Source organism: Lacerta agilis, chromosome 15 (assembly GCF_009819535.1).
Source record: "Lacerta agilis isolate rLacAgi1 chromosome 15, rLacAgi1.pri, whole genome shotgun sequence".
NCBI lineage: Eukaryota > Metazoa > Chordata > Lepidosauria > Squamata > Lacertidae > Lacerta > Lacerta agilis.
In genome coordinates, this window is record NC_046326.1 from 19,382,945 (window position 1) to 19,400,377 (window position 17,433).

At 44.3% G+C, this 17,433-nt stretch overlaps 1 protein-coding gene across 1 annotated transcript; it reads right to left on the reverse strand.

The window, feature by feature from the left end:
• Window positions 1-2,092: 2,092 nt before the first annotated feature.
• Window positions 2,093-16,964, reverse strand: C15H11orf53 (chromosome 15 C11orf53 homolog). Its single transcript, XM_033172539.1, has 5 exons — window positions 16,955-16,964; window positions 10,852-10,961; window positions 4,314-4,356; window positions 3,065-3,366; window positions 2,093-2,521 (listed from the first exon to the last, which is right to left on the reverse strand). Exons 1-5 carry the CDS (start codon window positions 16,962-16,964, stop codon window positions 2,114-2,116), a joined length of 873 nt encoding a protein of 290 aa, XP_033028430.1. The 3' UTR covers window positions 2,093-2,113.
• Window positions 16,965-17,433: the final 469 nt, after the last annotated feature.

Here is a 17,433-nt window from a genome sequence, read left to right on the forward strand (position 1 = left end):
TTTAAAATCTTTACGTTGTGGGAAATTGTTTGCAAAAATGTGCTTGTCAGGACAAATGGTGTATTAGGAGAAATTTGCACTAAAATGTTGGTCGATTTTAATGAGGAGAGGACTTAAAAAAAACAAAACCTCCTCACAAACTGATGAAGGAAAATGAAGGTCTAAACTTAAACTGGGAAAATGAGAAACCAAAATTGAAAAATTCATCTATTCAAAGGGTTCAGGTGGGGGGGGATTTGTATTAGGAATGTGGCCTGAAACCCAGGGAACTGGACCAGGAGGTGACCTATTGGTTTTCTCCGAGTTCTATGACCCAAAAGGAGAAAATGGTTTTTGGCATGCAAATGATTTTTTTTTTTTTAAATAGCAGAACAGAGCACAGCAAAGCAGCTGTCGTTACACTAGTGCTGCAATGCATGGTTGGTGCTCTTTTCATGCTTTGAATGATGGCAAAATGCAGACAGAGGTTTCACGGTGTGTGCACAGCACCCCCTGGCGTCTAGGAAATATTTTCAGGAGAAGTCCACAGTTTCTCCTGCAGCGTCGCTCCTTGAGTATTTGCCCTGATTTGTTTGCAGGAAGGGAAGGCTGGACGACACCAGCTATTTATTGAACATTATTCTGCTTTGTTTTTGGATAGCATCAAGGAAGTGCCACCCCACACTTTGCCATGCTTTCCCCCACCACTTCCCTGATTGCGAAAGGTCTGTTTATGGGCAGATGTCGGTTTGTTGCAGAAGACCTCTCAATGAACTATTATTATACAACCAGAAGCTGTCAGCATATGTTTGAGTCCCTTGGTCCCTTGGTGTGGTGCTTGTGTGTGTTTCAAAGTTATCTTGCATTTCCCCTTTCTTTCTCTTCATGCAGAGTCAAAACCATCCAGAGATGATCTCCTGCATGATCTCAGCCATGCCTGCTCCATATCAGCATCATACCAAACGGGGTCCCAAACGGGTGTGGTGGGCAGAGTAGGTTGGAGAAAGCAGATGTGGAGAATAATTCCAGTTTCTTGGATTTTTATTTTTGCTTCTGCACAACCCTAGCTAACAGGCCTGTGATGGACAGAGACTCTTGCACCATCAAGGGGAGACTGGCATGTATGGGTGAGGTCTCCTGAATATCTTAGTTTGCTAGCCTTCATAGAATTGTGCTGCAACAACTAATCCCACTTTCCAGGGAACTCTGGGAATTGGAGCTCTCTGAGGGGAACAGAGGTCTCCCAATTGCTTTCGGCACCCTTAACAAACTACTGTACACTCCCCAAGACTCTTTAGGGGAAGATTGTTTAAAATGGTTATGATACTGCTGTAAATGTGTAGTGCAGATGGTGCCTTACAATCTGGATGATACTGGCTGGTTGTTGATAAGTGTGGAGTTTTTGTGTGTGTGCAGCTTTAGTCTAGGGATGAACAGAAGGTAGATCTCTGGGAAACCTGCAGCAGATTGGCAAGGCCTTCTGATGCCCAGCTGTCTTAACAGCAGCAACATTTTAAAAATGTCCCCGGGTTGCTGAAAATAATGCTTGGGGGGAAACCAGGAGTGGATTTTTGTGCAAGCTTGGCTCTAGTTCTGATCACGCATTCTTGGCTTCAGCATGTGCCCAGGGGCACCATGTTCCTCAGTTATTCAAGAATATTCACTCAGCTGAGCCACAATTTTGCACTGGGCCCCAGTTGGCATACTGGCAGCAAAAACCAAAGCTGATCCCGTAAGCCTAAAGTCCACCCACCTCTTAGATTGATTACATTTATATCCCACCTTTCCTCCAAACCACTCAATGTGACATGCATGGTTCTCTTCCATTTTATCCTCACAACAACCCTGTGAGGTAGGTTGGGCCGAGAGATTGTGATGAGCCAAAGGTCACCCCATAAGCTTCATGGCTGAGTGGGGATTTGAACCTCTCAGTTCATAGTCCAACACTCCAACCACTACACCACACAGGTCAGAACCCTTCCCACTTTAAGCATTTCTTTAAATAAAACCCAAGGGGCTTATGTTTGTCCCTCAGTCGCAAGTCATGATGGTCAGAACCCTTCCCACTTTAAGCATTTCTTTAAATAAAACCCAAGGGGCTTATGTTTGTCCCTCAGTCGCAAGTCTCTTTGGTTTAGTAAGTCCTTCGACATTCGTACGACCCCCAAAGGGGGCTCCCATCTTCCTTTGGCCAGAGGGAGCTGTTGTCAGGGAGAGGGGCTGTGTCTGAAGACTCCTCTGAAGAGGTCTGGAGCATCTTGGGAGTCAGGTCACTGGCCACAGTGGACATAAAAGATGAGAATGGGTAGGGAGACGCAGCAGAGTAGCCAGCTGCATAGTGGATGTCGTCCAGAGCATGGAAAGAGTAGGACTGAGTCCCAGAGATGGGCGAATTCCAGCTGGGATTTCTGTACTGGGAGGAAACTCCCGGCTCATGAGAGGAGAGGCAGCTGGCAGTGATGGAAGGTGCTTGAAGGGAGTCTGGGGGACACACATCCGATTGGCCAAGGCTGTCGGGCATGGCTTGTTCCCAGGAGTCTCTCTGCAAGCAAGAAAACGGCCCACAGCTTAGAGTTTTCAAAGGGGTGCAAGAAGCAAACCTCCCTACAGAGTTACAGGCAGCCGCTTGGGCAGGGAGGCATGATAAGGCCTTTCCTAGATAGTCTCTGTTTATTTCTTTGTGAGAGCGAGTTAACTGTTGCAGGGACACATCAGGGTCCTGCACGAGGGCTTCCCATAATGGGAATCTGGTTGGCCCTGTCAGAACAGAATGGCAACTAGATAGACTACTGCAATGCGCTCTACATGGGGCTACCTTTGAAGGTGACCCAGAAACTACAACTAATCCAAAATGTGGCAGCTGGACAGGCTTTGAGACTCCTTAGGGTAGTGATAAAGCAGGGTATCAAATCCAAACTCTTCTTCACACAGTTGTTGGGAATCTCAGGTGGGGAGCAGACTGTTGCACTCAAGTCCTGCTTGTGTGTTCCCCAGAGGCTACTGTGAGAACAGGAGACTGGACTAGATGGGCCTTTGGGCTCAATCCAGCTTCACGGGTCTAGTGTGTTTTATCTTATGTACTTACACTTAAAAAATGTGCCGAGTCGCTTGGGAAGGATGGCATGACCGATGTCAGTGGTGACGAGGCACTAAAGAGGGACGAGGCTCCAGAGGTGACGGATGCAGTTCGGTGGTCAGCATATTGGTCAATGAAATGGGTGTCTAGAAGCGAAGGATACCCCTGAACTGCCGGTGAGTCGTACGCAAACGGCTTTGCTATGAGGGAGGAAGTGTAGACATCACTTGAGATCTGCTTATTGTTTTGTAAATCCACATCTGCCATTAGGGATCTTCGGATGCCATAGTAACCAGACATAGCAGAAGAACCTATTGGCAGTGGAGAAATCAGTTACCGTAGCACCAGAAGCCAACAGGGAGTGAGTTGAAGTGGGGATAGACACAGCATATCAATACATACACTAACGTTTGAGCTGCCATCCCATTAACGTAATCACAGCTGATTAATTGTATTAAGGTTCATATGAATAATTGATTGCATTTGCATAGAGGTAAAAACAGTAGTTCTGAACAAAGAAACGCTTTGGCTGCTTCCACACTGCACATTTATTGTGAATTATCCACACTTTGTTCACCCGTTTTTCACAGGACGTCTGCTCAAAACATCCCCCATCTAATGTTTTCAGCTTTAATGGTTTCCCACCCTGCCCATAGTTCAGAATTTCCAGTTTGCTTTAGACCCCCCTAAACTCAGTGGAATAGCCATATAATTATCCACTGGTCAATGGCCTATTGCACTGCTGTTGTGGCCAATTCTTGCCTGTATTGCTCTGTGCAGCATTCAGCTATGTTTTACTCAGAGTTGCCATTAATGAGCATGACTAAGTTTGGTCCATTTATTTTAATAGATCTACTCTGAGTAAAACTTAGTTGAATATCCTATACTGTAGTCAGTTCCTAAATTGCGCTAGCCACAGATTTCTCGGTCCATTTTGCTTCATTAGAAATCAACTCCATCACTTTAACCCTTCTCTTTCCCTTCCTTAGCATTGCCTTTATTTCTCTCCCACTAATCGTGACCAGGAGATTTTTTTGGGAGATATTTAACCATCTCTCAGTCACTCAGTCTCTCTCTCTCTCTCTCTCTCTCTCTCTCTCTCTCTCTCTCTCTCTCTCTCTCTCACACACACACACACACACACACACACACACATCTATGCCATCTCATGCTCACTGGGTTGTTTCAAGAAAGACAAATCAGCACAACCCATCTACCATATGTCCCCATGGGCTCTTTGAGGAAGGAATATACTCACCTGCCAGTGGGACAAATGACGACTGTGTTGTGGCTAGACTTCCCTGAAAGGAAAAAGAGCGAGGTGTTGAAATCTTAATAATTTCCCTCTTACATTTACCAGGTTTGACTGGGCAATACCTTGGGAATCCCAGTGAATTTCTGGGGCCAGTGAAGCAAGCATGAAGTGCTAGCATAAGCTTAGCGACTATACCAATCTGGTGCCCCAGGTAGCTGGAGCTGGTGGGAGTTGCAGTCCGAGAACATCTGGAAGGCATTACTAGGTTTGCAAAAGCTGAAGTGTGAGAGAGCTACCTTCTCTCAATACAAACTGGGCCACTTCATTCTCACCCAGACCTCCGTCCTCCACCAAAAACAAGACTCTTGCAGTGAGTAGGAAGTGCTCCCATTGGACTTGAACCTCCCTCCAGTTTGCATAGTGAAAATAGGAAGTTCCTGACATGGCAAGCAACCAAATTTAGAGGTTTGGATTTGAATTAAAATTTGCCAGTGTCAAGACTTCCTTCGGGTTAGCAACACTCAGCTTCCCACCTGGCCATGTGCTCTTCCATGGAAATGAGCTCATTGGATCTTGCCATAGTTACAAACCACAGGGCGGCGGGGGGGGGGGAGTGATGCAATATACAATCAGCAACTCGAAGCCGACACCTTCCCAGGGATTGTTTTGGAAAAACTGATTCACATACTGTAATCGCTCTGGGGGGCTTGTTAGGTTACCTACCAAGCTGCCTATCACTGACTCAAAACATTGGTCCACCTAGCTGAGTATTATTGGCTCTGGCTGGCAGGAGCTCTCCAGCAATACAAGCTCCCTAAGATAGGGACCTTCAGTACTGGGGCTGGGATGTCTGGAGCCTATGACTCCTCAAAATCACTGGCAGTGTGGAGCCACCTGGTGGGTCCAGTCATTCAACCAGCTACAAATCCACTTAACAGTTATCTCATCCAGTCCACATTTTACCAGCTTCTCTGCAAGAATACCAAGGGAGACTTTGTCAAAAGTTTTACTGAAATCAAGATGCCCTGATAGCTAGATACACAACGTCCACAGAATTCCTCTGATCCACCAAGCTCGTAACTCCATTATTTAAAAATGAGATCCGTCTGGCATGACTTGTTTTTGAGAAACCCATTCTGCATCTTAGTAATCACAGCATCCTTTTCTAAGTGCTCATAGACGGATAGTAGTTCTGGGACCTTTCCCAGTATCGATGCCAAGCTCACCAGTTGGTAGTTACCTGGGTCTTCTCCCCACCCCCACCCCTTTTGAAGATGTGGACATCTGCCCACCTGCAGCCTGCCGGGACCCCACCTGTTCTCCAAGAATTCTTAAATATCATATGCGGTTGCATCAAGGCAAGTGTCCTCCCACACTTTCCAGCGCCTTGTTGTGTGTCACCTTTTTGCAGAACAAGTCTGATCTTTTGGGGGAAGTGGGTTTATTGCACAAAAACCTCCCTATAAGGTAAAACAGCACAATTTCAATTTGCTGGTATGTGATTTAATCCCATCTGAACATATTGAGAGTCTGGAATCGCCCTGAGTGTTTAAAAAGGACAATTTCCAAATTCTAGAAATATTTATTATTCTTACTGGTTTGCATTTAGTGATGTGTGGGATATTCTAGCACAAATGGCTGCAAAATAAGCGTTGTTTATTTTATAAGAATATTTTACAAAATGGTAACTTATAATCAGGGCTTTTTTCCTAGAAAAAGAGGTGGAACAGGGTAACAGCCAGCCCAAGTTGTTGAGCTTTTAGAGAGAGGACCTTTAAAAAAAAAAAAAAAAACACTTATTTTCTTCTCCTGCCACTGCAACGCTACAAAGGTGCCGGAATGCACCAAAGAGGTGACAGAACTCAGTTCCGGTGAGTTCTGGCTGGAAAAAAAGCCCTACTCAAAAGAAAAATATCATGGCGATGTACAGTTAAAATGTTAAAAACATCATATGAACGTAAAATTATAAAAAGAATCAATAGGTAGACAAGTAGACAGGTAGAGGTATACAACAGAATGTTTCTGACTTGAATGCTGCTGTGCAGGATTCCAGCCGGGAAACCATATCCCCTTTCAGGAAACTCCATTCCATCCCCCATTTTCTTCCTTCATTCCCCAGACAGACAGACAGCATTCTGTGGCCACTGGCCATGCTCTCTCCTTTTTGGGCTAGTTTGTTTGTTTGTTTGACCTTTAGGTTTTCCCCTCTTTTATTTTCTTTTATTTTTAGAACTGCAAATTTCTGAGTTCTCCTGAACATGCTGGTACATTCCTCTTGCTTTTCCCTGTTTTGGCTACAAGTGGAGAAAGGTGGGAAATTCAATTAAGTTTGCATTTTGAGGCATATCCTCCAAATTTGCACTTCCTAAAACAATAGGTGAACAGAAATGCAGCCATCCTTGAGAATTCACAATTTCCAAATGTCACAATGCTGTTCTCCAGCCTAGTAATGTGTACAAAAATGTCTCTGTGGGGGGTGTACCAAAAAAATACATATGCTGGTGCAGATAACATATAAAAATGCTTTATATTTGGGGAAATCACTTTGCAAAAATGTGTGTATTAGGCAAAATTGCATACAAAGGGGGGGGGTGCGCGTATTAGGATAGTTTTTGCACTGAAATGCTGATCGATTTTCATGAAGACCTTGTAAAAATGATTCTCAAAGTGGTGCGGAGATGTGGGAAACTGAACTTAAGTTTGGAAAAATGTGAAACCGAATTTGACAGGTTCACCCATCCCTAACTATATGGCAGTTGGCACTCACCCGCTGAGTTTACAGTTGGAAGGAGACGATAGGATATTGTCGTTGCTGCTGCTTTATATAGCAGCATGCAGGCACATGGTACTTTACAAACTTTGAAGGGGAAACAGGTGCCAGTCCTGAAGGGTTTACAGTGTTTTATACTATCAAGTCCCATTTCCAAAAGAAGATGCACAGAGTCAGAGATGTGCAGAACTGGCCAGATATGGAGGAGGAGGAGGAGGAGGAAAATGTGTGGCCTGAAATGTGAGTGGTATTTTGTAAGGGACTGTTCTTCCTAAATGAATCCCCTGACCATTGGCATACCATGGGCAAGGCCACAGGGGCGTTTGCCCTTGGCACAAAATCATTAGGGGCGCAGAATTTCAGAAGAAAGAAGTAATGAAAATTTTAAAAATAGTGTGCCCTCCCCATCACACAGAAAATCTCACAATGTTTGTGTGGAAGGAAGGAAGGAAGGAAGGAGAAGGAGTTTGGATTTGATATCCCACTTTATCTCTACCCTAAGTTGTCAAAGCAGCTAACAATCTCCTTTCCCTTCCTCCCCCACAACAAACTCTCAGTGAGGCTGAGAGACTTCAGAGAAGTGTGACTAGACCAAGGTCACCCAGCAGCTGCAGGGGGACCCGAACCCGGTTCACCAGATTACGAGTCTACCGCTCTTAACCACTACACCACACTGGCTCTCTGTGGGCGGACAGAGGAGAGGATCTGGGAAAAGGCTAGTTGCTATGGTGCTTTAGAAAGATACCTGCTCCGAACCAATCTTCCATCCCACTCTCTGCCATACTCAACACTCATGGGTTGCTGCGGCTGCCACTCAGGTCGCGGAGCCATTGCCTGTCTATTGCAGCCTATTGGTGGGTGGCGCCAATGATACTTGCCTTGCCCCGGGTGCTGGCAACACACGCTACGCAACTGCCCCTGCCTAACCCCTGTTGATCCAAGGCACACATGAAGCCCTTGTCTACCCTCCTGGGAAATCAAAAATGCAAACAGCGCATATATCATCACCATGCAAATTGTGCCTCTCATGATTGTCAGGTAAGAGCCAGGTCTTCAAAATCCCGACAGTGTTGATGGTTCATTTAGACAAGAGGCCATCTGCTGAACCCCACCCTCTTTCTCCACAGTCAGGTCTAGAATCATCTGCCCATGAAAAGTTTTGTTTTTGTTTTTCGTTTTGCTTTGGCAAATCAGAGTTTTGGGTGCACTAAATATCAGTTTCCAAGGAAAGGCAAGCGCCTTCCTCATCAGCTGGCCGAATCACCCCCACTCACCTGCTGTTTGCTTTCAGGGTTATAGTATCTGTTTTGTGATAACTGTGACAACACCATTGCGAGACTGACCAGAGTGCTGCCTCGGCTCTGTGCAAACAAGGAAGTTTGTTCCCACACTGTAGCTTTTGGATTGGGTTGAATGGGCCCATTGATAGCTGCTGGACTGTATTGACTCTGAGAGGCAGATCTGGCTGTGAACCAAGAGGTCTTTGGTTCGCTGTTTGCTGATGCCCTACCGCCACCCACTCAGCATCCTTAGGCAAGCTGTTATTCTCCCAGCCTCAGCTAGGGATGCAAGAAGGCATTGTTTTCTGTCTTGCCCTGTATCCATCATATGCAGCCACAGTTCACCTGCCACCAAGAACCACCCTATTCACCTCACTGGCCCCTGTGGCGAATATACATAACTGAGATGATTAACTGCGTAAATTATGTTTCCATTAACATTATTCCACCCCGTTCATTCCTATGCAAAGGAAGCACAATGCAAATGGGGTATGTAATCAATTACGTATTTTATCAGACTGAAATCAACAGCAACAGTAATACTCATAACATTATGGATTTATTTCTGCTGCAGACATGCGCCAAATAAGCAAATTTTGGCAATTTCCTCTATTAAGAAGAACAATAATAACAATTTATTATTTATATGCTGCCCATCTGACCGGGTTGCCCCAGCCACTATGGGAAGCTTCCAGCAAATTAAAAAAATCAAACTCAGTAAAACATCATATGTTAAAAGCTTCCCTATACAGGGCTGCCTTCAGATGTCTTCTAAAAGTCAGAGAGTTATTTATTTCCTCAACATCTGATGAGAGGGCGTTCCACAGGGCAGGCACTACTACCGAGAAGGCCCTCTGCCTGGTTTCCCTGTAACCTCACAGTGAGGGAACTGCCAGAAGGCCCTTGGAGCTGGACCTCAGTGGCCAGGCTGAACAATATATATGGGTATCTTCCCATTTCCTTCCAAATTCTCTGACATTCCTAACCTCAGCTCAACATCTGCAAAATGTGGAGACCTACCTTGCAGAGTAGTCTAAGCTTGATTTTGTCATTCAGATTTTGGATCTGTATCTCTATCTTTAAATCCTCTTCACATTTTTTAAGGTGAATTTTTACCCAAGACTTGAAAGACATGTGGCTTTGTTGGCAACTCATTGTTGTTTTGTCAGCCCTCAAATATGAAATCGGCTAAGAGGTGGTCATATACTAAATGCCACTGCATGTTAGCTATCACACCCTGTCACATTCCGTATGCCATTGCATGATGCCAGATGACTAAATGCTATTTGTGCCATCAGTATCAAGTATGAAACATCAACATCAAGTATGAGACATCCATCGATGTAAAGTATGAAACACCACCGCATGTCGGCTGTCAAATGCTGCTGTACTTCAACTGTCAAATGCTGAAATCAAATACCACTGAACATCAAATTCAGATTTCAGATATGTGGGGAATCTCTGAGCATTTGGAGAACATCTGGGGAACACTTGTAATCCAGAGTCTGCAAAGGTCAATTCTAAAGAGCCAAAGAGGTTTCAGCTTTGTTCTGTGGCTTTGCTGCACACCTAGTTTGCAGGCAGACCAGCACTGATCATTACCCAGCTTTTGGCATTAGTGCGCTTTTTGAGATCTGCTTCTTTTTGAGATACCTCTTTCAGACTTCTGAAGATATCAGGGACCAGCAAGACGCTGGTGCATGCACACCAAGGGCAGGGCTAGCTGGAGTCTAGACTCCAAAGAGGGATGCAATGGTTTGTGGGCACCTGCACTAGCCAGGAGGCAAGAATTCGAGGCAGGGAAAGCTTCAGAGCTGGAGGGTGGAGCACGGGATGGGTCAGAGGAAGAGGCAGGTCAGGCAAATGAAAGGCCAGGTGCTTCCCCAACCTCTCCTGCTCCCCTGTCTCCCAGAACCAGCAAGGAAATGAAAAGGGATGAGCAGGGGAAGTTTCCACGCAGGCACAGTCTCTGCTTGCGTGTGTGCAGCCCATCAGGGGAAGATACATAAACAGGTTAAGGGGGAGTGGTCTTCAGTTGATGCAACCGCTCCATGGAGCATGGACCTGGAAATAGCTGCCCAGCTGTTAGATTGGTGTATGTAGGTCTGCAGAGCTGCAGAAGTGTTATCTTTGACAATAAATACTTAACTATCTGTTGTGTGCATGCATTCCTTTTTCTGGGAAGAGCCTTGACATGGGTGAGACCAGATTCACAGCAATGGATGTGACTTTTACCTGGTTACACTCCAGCCATGCCTAAGTCAGAGGTTTCTGCAACCATGCAAGACACGCACACCCCCATCTCCCCCATCCTTCACCCATCCAAGCAAATGCACTCAGGAAGGGCCAAGGGCGCAGGGGCAGTGTGGGGCGTGGCCTAGAGGCCTGGGGACAGTCCCGAGGGCTGGATAGAGAGGCCGCATTTGGCTCCCAGGCCTACAGTTCAGGATCCTTGCTCCAGATCACACTGCACTTTTCAACATGCACTTACGTTCAGCCGTGAGCTGCTGGTCTGCCTTGAACGCTTTTCAGCCAGCAGGTCCTTCACCGTGTGCTTGACCCGGACTCCTTGATAAACCCGCTTGCCGTACTCTGCAGGGACTGAACCAAAGAAAGAAGCATGAGTGTGGAGGAGGACACCCAAAAGGGACTTCATTCTGTGCCCAATGCTTAAATAGTGAGGAGGCCCACATGTTCTCTACTCAACCAGGTTACTCACTAGGTAGTCCAGTCTACTTTGCAGGGTTGTTGTGAGGATAAAGCAAGGCAATGCTATAGACACCATTCCCTGATCAATGGGCAGGGGCAGGGACAAAGCCTGGATGGTTTTGGTAACATAGGGGGTGAAGCCTGGTGGGTTTTGGTGGACTGAAGGGCAGAGATCAATGCAGCCTCCAACAAAACTGATGCCCAACTGATGTTTTATACTACAGCTCCCAGAAGCTGCAGCCAGCACAGTCTTTTTCCCACAGAAAGCACATGGAGGAGTCCGTCAGTTTTGGTTTCACTTTTTTGCATTCTTAAATTTGGTTCTTTACATTTCTGCAGCAATTTGCTTTTTTTTTTTAAGTCCTCCTGAAAATTTGTCAGCATTTTAATGTGAATTTTCTCCGATAAACATCCTGTGTGCAGTTTTGGCTAATATACACATTTTACAACTATTTCCCCTAATATAATGTACTCCGGTACATTGTTTTCACAAATGCACATACAGGTGAAACTCGAAAAATTAGAATATCGTGGAAAAGTCCATTTATGTAAGCAATTGTTTTCATTAGCCAATGGAGTTTAATATATGAGATAGACACATGACATGCAAAGCGAGATATGTCAAGCCTTTGTTTGTTATAATTGTGATGATTATGGCGCACAGCTGATGAAAACCCCCAAGTTGAAATTGTTAATTTGGGGTTCTCATCAGCTGTACGTCATAATCACCACAATTATAACAACTAAAGGCTTGACATATCTCGCTTTGCATGTCATGAGTCTATCTCATATATTAGCTTCACCTTTTAAGTTGAATTACTGAAAGAAATGAACTTTTCCACAATATTCTAATTTTTTGAGTTTCACCTGTATTTTTATGCATACGGTATCTGCACATACTTAGCCCAGCGATTTGCTTTCAGGACCAGAAAGCATCTCATGGTCCTTTCACAGACAAATTCAGTCCTGGTTCCCCCACAAACTTTATTTGCTTCAGCAACCTAATTTAGAGGGGGTGCCTTTTCTTCTTCTTGTTGTTGTTGTTGTTCAGTCGTTCAGTCGTGTCTGACTCTTTGTGACCCCATGGACCAGAGCACGCCAGGCACCCCTATCCTCCACTGCCTCCCACAGTTTGGCCAAACTCATGCCAGTCGCTTCGAGAACACTGTCCAACCATCTCATCCTCTGTCGTCCCCTTCTCCTTGTGCCCTCCATCTTTCCCAACATCAGGGTCTTTTCCAGGGAGTCTTCTCTTCTCATGAGGTGGCCAAAGTACTGGAGCCTCAACTTCAGGATCTGTCCTTCCAGTGAGCACTCAGGGCTGATTTCCTTAAGAATGGATAAGTTTGATCTTTTTTGCAGTCCATGGGACTCTCAAGAGTCTCCTCCAGCACCATAATTCAAAAGCATCAATTCTTCGGTGATAAATCTTCTTTATGGTCCAGCTCTCACTTCCATACATTACTACTGGGAAAACCATAGCTTTAACTATACGGACCTTTTCTTGTAGCTATTGTTAAAACAGTGGGAGTCAGAAACTAATACAGTATGAACATGGTAAGAGCCTGCCTTTTTGTTTTGATTATTTTGATTCTGTATTTTGTGCTTTGATTGTTTTTATTATGTCTTTTGTGCTTTGTATACTGTAACAATTGTGTTGTGAACCACCCTGAGACTGATGGTTATAGGGCAGCATACAAATTTAATAAATATTAATAGTAATAATAACAAAAGAGGCCACTGGAGCAGGCCAGAGCTCTTTTAGTTCAGCATCCTGTTCTCACAATGGCCAACCAGATGCCCATGGGAAACCCTTAAGCATCCCTGAGCACAAGAGCATACACCCCTCCTGCAGTTTCTAGCCCCCTCTGGCGAATGTGGCTAGTAGCCATTGACTTCATATAGCCCTCTTTTAAAGCCCTCCAGTTTGGTGGCTGTCAGTACCCTCTTGTGGGAGTGAGTTCCACTGTGTGAAGAAGGGTTTTCTTTTGTCTGTCCTGAATCCTCTATCATTCGGCTTCATTGGATGTCCGTGATTTCTAGTGCTATGAATAAAACATTCAGCTTGGCTAAGTGGTGCATCCTCTTCCTACAAACAGCTGCCCCTTGTGCAGAGAACCGTGTGCCAGCCCTTCGCAACAAAGGATTTTGTATCGCACTCACAAAAATGCCCATTGTTCACTTCATTATGTCTCTGAGTCGTGCCTTTAAACCGGCCATTTGTTTGTATGTTTTTGCCCTTTTTCAGAGTGCCCATCCCTGTACCAGCCAGCCCAGGATAATGAGGCAGGATCTCCTTTCTTCCATTTGCCCCATTGGGTTCTGCCCGTGGAAAGAACCTGCACCTGTGATGGAAGCCTGCATCAGGCTGGGGAGAGCTTTTAGTCAAATGTTACAGGTGGGAGCGTGATGCTCTGCTTAATCCTTTAGAAAACAAAAAAGATGAGCATTTCCTGAGCTAAAACAAACATTAATGCCCTACGGGGGAATTGTTTGATCTTTTCCAGTGCTGGTTTGCTGTTCCAAAATTCGGACCTTTTGTGGGTTTGCATTTGGAGCTTTTGTTTCACCTGCCAGATTAGTTTTGCTAGGAAGGGATGGAGCTTCAACAGAAGTCCCCCCCCCCCAAAGAATGGGGGCCTATCCATACCTTGGCTGGATGTGGATTGTGAACCCCTTGGGCCTCGTTTAATTCCTCTTCATCATCCGTGTGGCTTTCTCCTCCAACTACTGTTGCCCTGCTCTTTCTCCTCCTTAAATCCAGAGTCTCCCTATGCTTTGAAAATCCAAATAGGAGAGCTACTTTGATTGCATATAGGGAGTCTGCAGCTTTAAGCAGGAGAAAGTGTGGGACAGAAGTATTTAGAGGGGAACATTGCACAGATGAAGGTAACTTAAAGGAGGTACCAGGGATTCAAAGCTCACATTAGGCAGAGGTCTGGACGAGCCCCGAGATCACCTACAAGAAAAAAAGAAGCTGACCATCTTGTTTCTAGCTTTCTCCAATTTCCTGCTTAGGCTGCCAGACCTTTCAAGTGTCCCTCTTTTCCAGGGACAGTCCCGGATTTACAGTAGCTGTCCTGGTTTCTGATTTGATCCTGGAATGTCCCACTTTTGCTTAGGACATCCCTATTTTCACCAGAGAAATGTTGGAGGGTCTGGAGTTATGTGACCCCTGAGTCAAGAAGATAAGTAACTATACAACCTTTAGAAGATGACTGAAGGCAGCCCTGTATCAGGAAGTTTTTTTTTTAATGTTTAATGTTCCTTTATGTGTTTATATATGTTGGAAGGGGAATAATAATAATAGCAGTCTGTGCATTGCACACAGCCTCGGGCACAAGGTTCATCTACCCTACTACCACCAATACTATTCAGAGATTTAAATGGTTTGTTCTTAAGCTAAAGCAGCCTTCCCCAACATGGTACCCTCCAGCCATCTTGGACTACAATTCCCACCATCCCTAGCTAGAATGGCCATGCTGCCTGGGGCTGATGAAGTCATAGTCCAAAATATCTCAAGTCCCCAAGTTGGGCAAAGGTAGGCTTATGGATTTGAAAAGGGTATGTTTGAATTGCTCTGCTTTTTTCTCTACTATATTCACTGCTATTTTTCTAGAAAAAGAGATGCTGGAGCTCACAACGAACTTCTCCCTTGTTCTCTCAGAGCTGAGCTCCGGCTGGGAAAAAAAGCCCTGGTTATATATAAAAACTGGGAATAAATGTTACTTTTCATTTTATAGCACAGGTACCTTCTGGCATTAATACCTGGGAAAGGCAAGCATATATTTGTAGACATCAAATGCCCTGAACATCTGCAGGCTTGGTCAGTGCTGCTGCCACCCTAAGCTAATAACTGGAGTCAAAGGATGCTTCCAGATGAGGGTTTGATTTGTAAATGAGTCACTGAAATGTTTTGATCAGGTTTTTTAGCAAGAGAGTTTTTTAAAAAAATTCTTGGATATCCCCCAGAAAGAGTAAATCAGAATTACATAAGGATTTTTTTTAAATTGACCAGTGTTTTGATGCCAATCACATCACTGCAAAAAAGTTGCATGCACAAGGAGTGCCAAGCCCACATTAAGTACTCACCCGGAAGCACCTTGTTGTTGTGTTGAGTGCCCAGTGAGAGCCCAGAGCAATCCAATAAGATTCTTGTAATATGTACAAGGTCGGTGCCAGTAGTAGTCAGTTGAGGAGCTGAGCTTACCGAAATTGGCACAGTGCAAACACGCAGCAGAGTCAATCCAGTGCCTCTGTAGGTACATTAGCACCACTGCAAACTCATCCCTTCCCCTCCTGATAAGCCATGGCAATGTTGGTAACAGGAGGTCAGGTAATCGCCACCACCCACTCCTAGTTGGCACAAAAGACCAGAATCACAGAATTTTAGAATTGGAAGGGACCCCGAGGATCATCAAGTTCAAAGCAGGAATATTCAGCTGTCCCATATGGGAATCGAACCTGTGACCTTGGTGTTATCAGCACCATGCTCTAACCAATTGAGCTATTAATAAGACGACCATTTATTTGCAGGATTGCCTTACTCCATATATGCCCACTCAACCACTTTGATCCGCTGAACTGGGACTGTTACTGGTGCCAAATAATATTTGTAAGAAATTGATCTTTTAGTGTGGCAACAGCTACACTCTGAAACTCCCTGCCTACTGAAATCAGGCACCTTCGCTTTCTTCTTTTTGGCACCTGCTTAAAACATTTTTGTTTAGGCAACCTGTCCAGAGACATGTAGATAATATCACATATGCTTTAATCTATTGTTATATTGGTGTTGATTTTAATTGCATTTTGAATGTTTTTAATACCTGGTTTTGATTGTCTTTTAATTTTCTCTTATAAAATATTTTTATTGATTTTTTTATTGATTTTCAACAAAATATGAAGAAAACATTAAGTCTTCCCCAGTTCCAACCCCCCACCCAACAGAAGATTTATGTGTCAGATTTTGTCATAAACCTGTGTGCGTAGTTAGTGGGTTCCAGTCTGCCAAATGTTCAGTGATTGCCTTTTCTTGATAATGATAATGTTTTATTCTTCTAAATCACTTAAAGGTTTTGTTACAATCAAGCAGCATACTGTATAAATTTTGCTAAATAAATAAATACTAGGTAGAATTTACATAACACACATTTTCAAATGCTTCACACAATACATTGGCTGCATTTCAACAATCATACATTGGATTAATAGGCTGAAATGTGTAGACAGGAACCTTTTGCTTACACACATGACCTCTCTTCTCCTTTCTCATGACCTCTCTTCTCTCTTTGTGTTGTACCTGAATGAACTGCAGAAATGTACAGCTAACCACAGTTTCTCATTTTGTCCAGATAAAGAAACTATGGTTAGGACAAGACGGGATCTCAAACCATGGTTTAAAATCTTGAAGTAATCACAGTTTCCTAGTTTGGACTAAAGAGGAAACTATGTTTAATTTAAGATGTCCCATGTTTCATTCAGGCTGCAGAAGCAGAAGAAAAAGAGTTGCATGCATAGGCAAAAGTGGACATCTCAGCTTATTAAGCCACAGTACATTTGTCCCAAATGTAGCCATTATCTTAGTAATTGCTACAACAACCCTGTAGAAAGACTGACTTCGTTATCATACTGCTCTTGAAGGACTAAGCCTGAGGGCTAGTATCTTGCCTGAGGCTACCCTGTTAGGAATGAAATGATCAGGCTCCCAACTTCACCATGGACCTGTCCTTCAAAGGCATCACCCCAGTCTGGGGCCCCATTTACTGTCTTGTGTCTATAGAAATTAGTACATAAATATGTATGTTTTCAATTCTCAATAATTGATCTTTTGTGTAACCATCATCACACGACTTTCATCAAGAGAGTGTGCCGCCGATTACACCTACCCGTTTCCATGGCGAAGAGTGTTCACTTCCACCTCTGTATTCGGCAGGACTTTACGGCGGGATGATCAACTTTCATGAGCTCCTATCTGCAAATGAAGCCACTGCAAAGGGGTGTTCCTGGTCAAGCTTGATTCTGAGCCAGACGGAAATGGCCTTCTCCACAATTTGGGGCAATGCCTCTGAAATGGCTTGCCTGGGATTTGCGTACATGCAAATCCTTTGATGTCTGTTTAGATGCAATTTGCATGGCCGGCGAGGAACACCATGAAAAGGCTCTTTCACTGGACCAAAAGGATACTTCAGAAGAAAGAAGCAGGGGAGGGGAAAATAAAAAATAAAATAAATGAGGTGTTCTTTTAAAATTAAATGCTTTTGCTGTAGTGTGTTCTAACATAACATTCCTCAAGTGCATGAATGTTTAAAGATGATGGGACCTGTTCAAAACTGTTTGCTTAGATTATTCTTAGAACTGCTATTCA